Source organism: Musca domestica, unplaced genomic scaffold (assembly GCF_030504385.1).
Source record: "Musca domestica strain aabys unplaced genomic scaffold, Musca_domestica.polishedcontigs.V.1.1 9, whole genome shotgun sequence".
Lineage (NCBI taxonomy): Eukaryota > Metazoa > Arthropoda > Insecta > Diptera > Muscidae > Musca > Musca domestica.
In genome coordinates, this window is record NW_026712435.1 from 19,412,624 (window position 1) to 19,424,704 (window position 12,081).

Genomic DNA, 12,081 nt, shown 5'->3' on the forward strand with positions numbered 1-12,081 from the left:
TTTCGAGCACATGTGGTACATATTTCCAAAACTACCTCTTTACCACAAACCTACAACCAACAGGTACCCCAGTACACATTTCCAAAACCACATTCATATTTCAAACTTACTTTCCAACCTTGATTCTCATCAAAAATGTTTAGCTCTATCCGTTCATATAGTACCAAATGGTACCATTTTAAAAATTTTCGTAACCTTAAAGGTGGTATTTCCAAGTGACTCTCATTCCAAATTTTAGAATTATAGCTCATTCCGTTTGTTAAATACAAAGTGTGTAATTTTTTTTGGTACATTTTAGTACTTTTCGTACTCATTTGTAAAAGTATCAACCGCCTACCTGCCAAGATTGACTTTCGTCTTGGTAAGCCGTTTTGTCTGGGCGGCTCAATCAGTCACTTACAGCTGATAAATATTCCTAGTGATCAAAATTGTAAATCCATTTAATGAATTAAAATCTCCCGATAAAATAAGGGTTCCAGTTTGCACATCGATAGTCCTTGACGTTATTATCGTACTATTATCTGCAATAGTAACGAGCGCTATATCGCCTGGGGCTTGCAATTCCAAAAAATTAGAGTCGATACAGTAACGGCGATGTTATATTAATATTAACAAGCCTCTGTCGAGGACAGCGCCCCTACATACATTTCCATAAACTGTCCATAAATAACGTATTTTTCCAATCTACCATTTTATGTCGTTTTTCCTTTTTCCATACCAACCTATTGCATCAAATCTAATCAATTAAAAATTAAAAAAATATGAGAGAATTAAACAATAGTTACGCTTAATTACCACAATTTCTGCACCAGCATTTAAAGGCAAAGAATGATTTGCAAATATTTTCCAAAAGAAAACCAGTGGATGCAATAATTTCGGCACAAAATTTCCCCATGGTCAGTCAGTAGGTAAGCAGCCAGCCAGTCACCTATCAGACGACGTTACTCGTTCAACATGAACCTTCGCAAATTCGCAATATTTCTCTGTCATTTTCAATCAATTCTCCAATCTGTGACATCCGAAATTTCTTTGAAGCAATGGGGCATACAATTAAACATAGCAAATCAATGTTTCGAAAAGGTAGTTGCAGATTATTTCCGAACTAAAACTCATATCCTTGGAGTGGCCGTCTATTTGGAATACTCCTGAGATTGGATGCATGAAATAGAGCGTTACATTACGCTGGCATTTGCTGGAAGAGATTCAATGAAATTTGAAACTTCTAGCCAGGGGAATAAGCAAAGCCTGCTGTATGGCTATAACTTATGGTATGTGGATTCGTATAAGGCTTTTTGGTAAGTCAAGCGATTATACTATGATGCGATATGAAAAGGCAAGTAAAGCAATTGCGGAAGTATCTTAGAAGTTTCGCCTAGGTGGATAATAATCATCATGGAAGTTATATATTGTAAAATTGTAATTTTGCTATAACTATGCTTAATACTCAATGTGAAGAAGTCACTTTACATATGACTAAGATAATATGTAATCTAGCTTATGTAATATGTAAAAATATTAAATGGTGCTGAATATTGTACTATCGATATGGAGAAAGTCGTGTGTGTGTGTGATTTTATTGAAAATGGAGGTCAGAGAAATAAAGCTCACGCTCATGTATTCAAAGTATAAAGGCCAGTTTCCACATCGTGGTAGCTAATGCCACAAAAATGTAAATTATAAAATGTTAAAACATCACTTTACATATAACTCTAACACGATGTGGAAACTGACCTTTAAAAGGCTGGTCTATGTCTGTCTGAAGCTATCGAGCTAGATGACCAAAATTAAAATCATGTTTTCCGATATGTAAACAATTTTTAACTTTGAAGAAATGCACACTATAGGTGTGTTCCAGAACCTGCATTATAGAACTATTTATATTAAGAGAAGAGTAAAGTAATTGACAGACTTTTTCATCAATGCCCAGATGAAATGGTTGAAGCTAGAATCTTCAAATTTTGGGTGAGGGTCACTCTTGGTCTGAAGGGGTCAGATAAGGCTGGGTTGTTGGAATCTACCTAGATTAATGAAAGTGTAAAGACATGGACTGACGACCTAAAGATTCATCAACGCCCAGATGAAACGGTTGAAGCTAGAATCTTGGAATTTGGAATTTTGAAAAGAACTAAAATGTACTACCTTTTCGAGTCCTGTGCACGGTTAGGGTTAAAAACTTGAAATTTGGAAAGGGAACCTCGGTTGAGGGGTAGAGTAGATGTACGGTGGTAGTTTTGGAATTGTACACTCATGTATACGAAAAGTACTAAACGGTACTTAATTTAGTACAATTTGAATTTGGAGGATTTATACTCAACATTACTGGCGGAGTGCAGGATTGGAATATAGAGAAAGTTTCCAAAATGTGTACTTATGTGCAAGAAAAGTACTAAATGGTACTAAATTTGGTATAACTTCGATTTGGGTGAACCGATAAAGCTGGAATTCTGAAATTTTGAAATGAGATTACTATTTCATTCTAGGACTGAGGGATGTAGGTAGTTTTGGAGATTCGTACTTATGTGTACTTAATGGTACTAAATTTGGAATCCTAAAGTTTGGAAATAAGATTCCTATTGGTAGTATTAAAAAATTGTACTAAAGTCTACTAAATGGTACTAAATTTGGTACGATTTAAATTTAGGTAAACCAATATAATTAAAAATTGGAAAAAATTGGTTTCGGATTTGGAAATGTAGGTAATTTTGGAAATTTATACTATGTGTACTAAAATGTTCCAAATTTGGTTTGATTTATGTGAACCAATACAGCTGGAATCCTGAAATTTGGAATTAAGATTACTGTTGGAGTATAGGATTTAGTTATGTAGGAAATTCGTACTTATATGTATAAAATAATGGTAAATTTGGTACAATTTGGATTTAAATAAACCTATAGCGCTGGAGACCTTTTATTTGGTATTAGTTTTGGGAGGTAAGGCTGGGGTTTTTAAAATTCGGTCTAGAAGTGTTTTAAAAGTACTAAATTTCGTGCCCTTTTGGTATTTTTGAATGGATACAGTTAAAATTTGAACATTTGATGTAAACATAAAGTTTGGTTGTTTGGAAATGTGTACTAAGTGCATCAACTGTCATAAATGGTACTAAATCTGATACAATTTAGTTCTGTTTAACCAAAATTTGATTTGGAAATTTAAAAAATGTAGCATTTTTCAAATTCGAATTATAATTTTTATACCCTCCACCATATGGAGGGTATATTAACTTTGTCATTCCGTTTGTAACTCCTCGAAATACTCATTTCAGACCCAACAAAGTATATATATTCTTGATCAACGTAAAATTCTAAGTCGATTTAGCGATGTCTGCCTGTCTGTCCGTCTGTCTCTCTGTTGTAATCACGCTATCTTTCGAACGAATTGAGATAGAAGGCTAAAATTTTGCACACATGTTTATTTTTTCAGTAGGCAGGTTAAGTTCGTAAATGGGCCATGTAGGTCCACGTTTTCATATAGCCCCCATATAACGGTACATCCCGATATTCGGTATTTTGATGATTTTAGCGACATTATTCACCGGAATTGTTTCAAATTTGGTATTTGAAGTTCGAAATGGATACTACAGCCTATGAAAGAAAATTATCTGTGCAGGTCCACGTCTTCGTATAGCCCCCATATAACGGTACCTCTCAATATTCGGTATTTTGATGATTTTAGCGACATTATTAACCGGAATTGTGTCAAATTTGGTATTTGAAATTCGTAATGGATACTACATTCTAAGACAGAAAATTGTCTGTGGATGTCCACGTCTTCGTATAACCGGCCAAATATAACGGTACCCCTCAACATTCGTTATTTTGATGATTTTAGCGTCATTATTCACCGGAATTGTTTCAAATTACGTATATAGAGTTCGTAATGGGAACTACAGTCTGTGACAGAAAATTGTCTATGCAGGTCCAGGTCTTCGTATAGGCCCCATATATCAGTACCTCCCTATATTCTGTATTTGGACTAGTTTAGGTACAATACCCACCGAAATTGTTCGATAAGTCGTATTTGAAGTTCGTAATGGATGCTACAGCCTACCGTTTACCGTTTATTTCAAGTTTCGAATTTGAATATGGTAATGACTTACGACAAGCAATACCTATGTAGGTCCACGTCGTATAGACCCCAATATGACTGCAATAATCGGTTTTTTTCAATTTTAACAGAATTTTTTAAGGATTTTATTTTTTGAAAATTTCTAAATTCGTTCCAAATGGTGGAGGGTATTCAAAGACCCAACAAAGTATATATATTATTGATCAGCGTAAAATTCTAAGTCGATTTAGCGATATCCGTCTGTCTGTCTTTATGTTGTAATCACGCTATCTTTCGAACGAATTGAGACAGAAGGTTAAAATTTTGCACACATGTTTATTTTTTCAGTAGGCAGGTTAAGTTCATAGGTGCACGTTTTCATATAACCCCCATATAACGGTACCTCCCGATATTCGGTATTTTGATGATTTTAGCGACATTATTCACCGGAATTGTTTAAAATTTGGTATTTGAAGTTCGAATTGGATACTACAGCCTAAGACAGATAATTGTCTATGCCGGTCGAGGTCTTCGCACATCTCCGATATAACGATACCTCTCTATATACGATATTTTGATAATTTTAGCTACATTAGTCACCGTTTATTTCAAGACATGACAATGACATTGTCTATGTAGGTCCACGTCGTATATACACCAACGTAACGGCTATATCCGGTATTTTCAAAATTTTAATAGAATTTTTTAAAGATTTTATTTTTTGAAAATTTCCAAATTCGTTCCAAATGGTGGAGGGTATTCAAAGTTCGGTGTATTCGGTCGAGCATGCTTGTCAGATTCAGATTGGTTAAAATGTTGATTTCAAAGTTTGTTATTTTTTTGCTCGTTTTCCGTTTCCGTGCTTTCTAGGCTAATCAGTTCCCAAAAAGTGAATGTAACATCTCTCTCCTTTGTGTTTAATAACACAAATTCAATTTTTTCAATAATTACGCGGAAAATCCATCAGAAAATTCTAAAGAAAAGTTGATAAAAAATGTGGAAATATTTTCGTTTAGGTATGATTCTCTACGTCTTCTACTACCTATAGTAGAATTTTATGACAAATAATTTGGTAGTAAACATATTTAAAAAAAGGACCAAAAAACTCCTTTATGGACTCGCTTGAGGGTTAACATTTCCGGTTCAGATATAGCTATAGCTCCCATATATGTGTTTCATCCGATTTGGTTTTTAAGTCCCTCACATTCATAATATTCACTCCACAACAATGATATTTGCTACCAGATATCACATACAGCCCAGAAATACCTCTGCCAAATTTTACCGAGATCGATTCAGATTTGTATATAGCTCCCATATATATCTGCAACTGATTTCGGATTAATTATGCACTACATGACCAATATAAGTCCAAATGACATGAATTTCGGCACATCCGGCAGAATTCTGTTTAGAAGCAAGTACAACAAATTTGTTGAAAATCAATTCATAATTGGATATGCCTCCCATATACAGGGTGAGATGAAAAACCTGCAACCTGCGTGATATTGTGATTTCTTTATATTTGGCTGGAAAACCAGAAGTGGCTATCATTACAGCGCTCCAGCATTTAAATGTGAATAAATCTTTTGTGTCTCGTAACATGGCACGCTACCGTCATACTGGTAGCGTAGCCGGACGTCAAGGAAGTGCACGAAAGAAAACAACAACATCAGCAAAAATGGTTGGAAAAGTAAAGAAGTGACTTGATCGAAACCCGCGTCGCAGTGACCGAAAAATGGCTTGTGAGCTGGACATATCGCAATATTCCATTCGGCAAATATTGAAGAAAGAGCTCGGGGTAAAGCCATTGAAATTCCAAAAAGTGCAAGAACAAGAAAACCGCACCATCGCACTTAGCACGCGCCACCCATGAATGGTTACAAAATGAGGTTCCTCGCTTCATTTCCAGCTCACAATGGCCACCAAAATCTCCGGATACCAATCCGTTGGACTATTGTGTCTGGAGTATTTTGGAAAGCAAGGTTGGCACTAAAAAATACCAAAGTGTCGATCACCTCAAGCAAGCGCCTTGCCGAGAATGGGCCAAAATACTGCAGAGCAACATTTGGGCAGCGTGTGACGGTTTTATCGGTAGTTTGAAGGCAATAATTCGTGCCAAAGGTGATCAATTCGAATAAATAAAAACTTATTTTAAAATTTGATGCTATTTCCGATATGTTTTGCTTTCATTCAATAAAATTTAAAAAGAAATGTAAAAAATATGGCGTTTGACTTTGTTGCCGTTTTTTTATCTCACCCTGTATACGAAATTTGAAATAATTCCGGTGAATAATGTAGCAAGAATAATGAAAATACCGAATATCTGGGGGTACCGTTGTATGGGCGCTATAATAAAACGTGGACCTACGTAGATTATTCTCTGTCAGCGGTAAAATACTCATAAAGAACTCCTTGTGTACAATTTCAGACAATTCCATTGAAAAATGTGGCTGGGGGTACTGTTATATGGGGGCTATACGCTCCTTAACTAGTTAGAGAATCGTACTAATTAACGTATTTGCATTTCTTTCAGCGCTCTCTTGCCGGCAATTGGGAGAAATGAATATGTCCAAAAACTGGGTCAGTATATGGTGGTTATGAAAACTGCCAAACATCTGAATGGTGACCAGGAACTGCAGAGAATTTTTCAACACGCCTACGAGCATAGGATTCTCGATATTACAGTGGTCATGTACCGGAAGCGGTTTATTTTCGCATTATACACCTATGATGTTTTTCATCCGTCAAATTGTCGACATGTGGTTATACAAAAATTTAACACATTTGAGGGCGGCCATTTGACAAGTGGCGACATTTTCCCCATAAAGTTACAAAATTTACATAAATGTCCCATTGATGTTTTTGTGCATCTAACCGAACCATATTTCAATTATTCCCTCGATGTCGTTAATGGGGAATTAACAAATTTTTGGGGTTTGGAGGCATGGATTTTGAGAATCATGGCGAAAAAGCTTAACTTCAAATTACGGCTGCAACAGTCGAGAGGCGCAACCATTGGCCTTGTATTCGAAAATGGTACTATAACAGGTCCATTCCTGGCAATGACCCAGGGAAAAATTGATGTACTTGTGGGCTATTATCATTCTAGGGTTCGGGCTAGTAGGTTTGGCGTGAGCATGCCGTATTTACTAACACCATTGGTGTTGGTGATACCCAAGCGAGAGAAACGCACTTTCGAAGGTGGATGGCTGTTGGTTCCATTCCAAAATGATGTTTGGCTGCTGCTCTTAGTCTCCCTGATGTTTGGATTAACAACATTCCTGGTGCTTCGTTACACTCTAAACAATGCTGCTGTGGCTCAAAACTCATGGTTGGATGTGGTAGGCCTGGCTTTGGGCAGTTCCCGAAACATCCGCTATCATAGCATGGGTACAAAATATTTTGTTATGCTATGGACTTTTGGATTTGTCATTGTGTGGGGTGCATTTCAGGGTAAATTGTATGGAGCCTTTCATATTGATGTGGTCCCGCCAGCCCATACAGTGGAGAATTTAGTAGCGGACAACTATACATTCCACATTCGAAGGTATTTCCGAGGAGATTTGATAGAAGCTTTAAACATTCCCCCAACACAAATCGTATTCACAGACGTTTCCGAAACTCAGAGTGATTTTATGGCCCAACTCCAAGCTCCACATCCGTATGTCATAATGACCGATTACTGGCTATTTCAGAACTTTCTCAAAACTCACAATATGCATGACAGATTTGAAATAATTCCGCACATTCTAATCTGGAATCAAATGTGTGCCTATTTCAGGCCAAAATCGTTTTTAATTGAACCGTTTGATCGAATTTTTGACGCCCTGCAGTCGGGGGGCTTAATTAAGAAATGGCTGGAGGAGGTCGGAGAACAAATTCAGGTGTCGGTCTCAATGAAAAATGTTCCAAATACAGAGCCCGAACCACTGTCACTGACCAAAATGCTAATCGTATTTAAAGGTCTTTTGGTTCTGCATGTCGTATCGTTGTTGGTGTTTATGGGTGAAATTGTATTATCGAAGAAGAATTTGAATCGGAAAAAAGTTTTGAGAGAACTAAGAAATAAGATTAAAAATAAAATAATTAACCATTAATGTTTATATTATTTGTTTTTATTGCATATTTTATTACACTTAGGGTCTTACTATGGATCTCAACTCCTTTTGAGAGTAGCAAACGAAGAGAATTTATATTTATTCTCTCAATTATTGCAAGGAGAGTATATTAATTTTGTCAATCCGTCTGAAACAACTCGAAATATTAGTCGGTGACCCTATAAGGTATATATTCGTGATCAGCACGAAATTCTAAGTCTATAAAATGTCCGTCCGACAGTCCTTGGAGGATGCCAGTGGAGGTTATTGAAAGTCCCGTCCGATCGAACTTAATGTTTTTATACCCTCAGACATATGGATACAGAGAATATACAGGGTGACATAAAAAACTGCAACAATGTCAAACGCCATAATTTTTTTTTATACCCTACAACACTATGTGTTGGGGGCATTATAAGTTTGATTGGGCCAAAAATAATGCAACACCTCGAAATATTGGTTTCCCACATAGGAATGTGTATATGGATCTCCTATCTCGCCGAGATTAGTCGATCTATCTATGTATGTTCGTCTTTCCGACTGTCTATGTTAATTTGTAATCACTTTACAGGTCGCAATTATGAACCGATCCTCACGAAATGAAAAATGGAGGTGGGGTTAGGGTCAGAATAGAACCCTATTGTTTTTGGAGATGATCGCACGATATTTAGGGGTTGAAATAGACCAAAAACACAAAATTTTCCTGATTTTGCAGTTGCTCTATAGGCCACAACAATGAACCAATCGACGCGAAAATTTACATGGAGTTAGAGTTTAGGACTGGGCAAAAACCTACCAATCGGACAATAATTAGCGGCTAAAATAGACCCCAACTTTTATGTAAGAAAATAGGAATTTTCCACTAAACCACGAATATTTTTAATCCCAGCCAAATCACAAATACATTAAAAGATCACTTTTGACAATTACAGTCATTCTAATAGCCAAGAAATCGGATATATAGCAAAATAGGTACAAAATATATGTAAAAGAATTGATCTTATTTATTCTGCTTATAGATCAGGAACCGCTGGGCCTATTTTCACAATTCCCGTAAAACGATAAAATCTAACCAAATCGCGGGAAAATGTACCAATAAAACAGTGAATATCTCTTGTCGATTTTTTTTTTTCAATTTTTTCATATTTTTAATCACATGACTATAACTTTTGCTGATTTGTTTTTAAATATTATTGAAAGAAAGCGAAAAATGTCGGGAATATCCTTAAATTTTGGAATAAGTTTAGATTTGTTCGAATTGGTCACCTTTGGCACGAACTATAGCTCTCAAACGGCCAATGAAACCGTCACACGCTGTCTGAATGTTGCTCTGCGGTATTTTATCCCATTCCCGGCGAAGCGCTTGCTTGAGGTGATCGACACTTTAGTATTTTGTAGTGCCAAACTTGCGTTCCAAAATACTCCCGATACAATAGTTCAACGGATTGGTATCCGGAGATTTTGGTGGCCATTGTGAGCTGGAAATGAAGCAAGGAACCTCATTTTGTAACCATTCTTGGGTGGCGCGTGCTGAGTGCGATGGTGCTGAGTCCTGTTGGAATGTCCAAGGTCTGCGGCCAAAATGTTTGCTTTGCGTTCTCAAGGCTTTAATACACCCTCCAGAATATTTTCGCGATAATATTCGGCATTCTTCTGATGCCACGGTCGATTAATACGAGCGGAAAGCGACACACCATCGCCATGGCCGGCGCTTGAGTTCTGGTGGCCAACCGAAGGTGCACGTTTTCAGCTGACCTCTTTGGCAAGTTAACACGATAATTTTGTTTGTTTACAAACTGCTGGACAACAAATGTTTTCTAATCGGAGAAAGCCAAATTCGGCAGTTCACCACTTTCGGCCAAGCGAAGCAAGTCTTTAGCTCTTTTTTAGTCTATTTTATTTCTGTTGAGGTATAAGTTCTTGTAGTTTTTGGAATTTCAATGGCTTTACTCCGAGCTCATTTTTCAATATTTGCAGAATGGAATATTGCGACATGTTCAGCTCACGAGCCATTTTTTGGTCACTGCGACGCTTGTTTCGATCAATTCGCTTCTTTACTTTTCGGACCATTTCTGCTGATGTTGCTGTTTTTTTCGTCCACTTCCTTGACGTCGGGCTACGTTACCAGTATCACGGTAACGAGCGATAGTACAAACACAAAAGATTTATTCACATTTAAATGCTGGAGTTCTCTAACGATAGCCACTTGTGGTTTTCCAGCCAAATATAAAGAAATCACACTGTCACGCTTGAATTCCCTCAGGAATAACTTTTTTCTGGAAAATTCTCACCAAAGTGCTTTTATACGTTTGTAAACAATATAATGAGCTGTCACTGAAATAATTTTAAAAGCTCTCGGACGAGTGGCTTAGAAATAATAGCAGTCTGAAGTTTGTTGCAGTTTTTTCATCTCACCCTGTACATCTGTCGGCAAAACCGACTGATAATTTTTAACGTGTTTCCTCGTTTTTTTTTTTTTTTGTCTAATTATTTCTTGTTGATAATTTATTAGAGTTATTTGGTGTTGTCTTACAACAAACAACTTATCTGAGGAAATTTATGGCAAATGCCTGATATAACTAACACGCAAACAATGTGGGGATAGTGAAACCAATTATTACTTCACGACAAACAAATGAAGGCTACATGATACCACTTCTATCTATCACTTAAACATCTGAATTAGTTACTTTAATGCCAATTTCGATCTATCGATGGAAATGGAATAAGTATTCATCAATGTTAAGATAAGTTTTCACTGTGTCAAATTCAAGGGGCTTCACTAAGATATACAGGCTATTGACAATTCTGTTAAAATCTTTAAATTACCTAATATCGGAAGGTGCCGATATATGGGGGGATATACGATATTGTCTGGGGGTAAAGTACTCACAAGGAACTCCTTGTGTGGTTTTTTAGATAATTCCATTGGGAAATGTGGCTAAAATCATCAAATCCCGAATATCGGGGGTACTGTTACATGGGGTACATACGATATTGTGGACCTATATAGACAAACACCTTTCAGGGGTTAAAGTGCTCACAAAGAACTCCTTGTGTGAATTTTCAGACAATACCATTGGAAAATACAGCTTAAGTCATCAAAATACCTAATATCGGGGGTACCGTTATATGGGGGCTATACGATATCATTAACCTATATAGAGAATTCTATGTCAGGGGTTAAAGTGCTCGCAAAGAACCCCTTGTGTGGATTAACAGACAATTCCGTTGAAAAATGTGGCTAAAATCATAAAAATACCGAATATCGGGGGTACCGTTATATGTGGGATATACGATATTGTGGATCTATATAGACAATTCTCTTTCAGGGGGTGAAATACTCATATAGGACTCGTTGTGTGGAATTTCAGACAATTCAATTGAAAAATGTGACTAAAATCATCAAAATACCGAATATCGGGGGTACCGTTGTATGGGGGCTATTCGATATCGTCGACCTATATAGATAATTCTCCTCCGAGGTACAATGTACCCACAAGGAACTCCTTGCGTGGATTTTCAGACAATTCCGTTTGAAAAATGTGGGTAAAATCATCAAAATACCGAATTTTGTGGGGTACCGTTGTATGGGGGCTATACGATATCGTGGACCGATATCGCCCATCTTCGAACTTGACCTGTCTACTGGAAAAATAAACACGTGTGCAAAATTTTAGTCTTCTATCTCAATTCGTTTAGACTGTAGCGTGATTGCAACAGACGGACGGACGGACGGGGCTAAATCGTCTTAAAATTTTACGCTGATCAAGAATATATATATTTTGTTGAGTCTAAAATGATTATTTCGACGAGTTACAAACGGAATAACGAACTTGATATACCCTCCATACTATGTATGGTGGAATGTATAAAAAAGTTAAATGTTTTGGAAACTCCCATCTCTGTAATGAACACTTATTAAATTTTGTTTCG

General features: G+C 36.8%; 1 protein-coding gene across 1 annotated transcript; it reads left to right on the forward strand.

Moving 5' to 3' along the window:
- The first annotated feature begins 4,660 nt into the window (after window positions 1–4,660).
- On the forward strand, window positions 4,661–9,210 carry LOC131806849 (uncharacterized). The gene is made up of 3 exons (XM_059131644.1): window positions 4,661–4,680; window positions 6,582–7,709; window positions 9,165–9,210. Exons 1-3 carry the CDS (start codon window positions 4,661–4,663, stop codon window positions 9,208–9,210), a joined length of 1,194 nt encoding a protein of 397 aa, XP_058987627.1.
- The last annotated feature ends 2,871 nt before the right edge of the window (window positions 9,211–12,081 follow it).

What these genes read in the sequence shown, in the direction of transcription:
- LOC131806849 (XM_059131644.1), top strand. Translation starts at nt 4,661, where the DNA reads ATGACAATGACATTGTCTAT. An exon ending in ATGACAATGACATTGTCTAT is followed by an intron (nt 4,681 to 6,581) that starts GTAGGTCCACGT and finishes CATTTCTTTCAG; the next exon opens with CGCTCTCTTGCCGGCAATTG. An exon ending in CAACTCCAAGCTCCACATCC is followed by an intron (nt 7,710 to 9,164) that starts GTATGTCATAAT and finishes TTCTGCTTATAG; the next exon opens with ATCAGGAACCGCTGGGCCTA.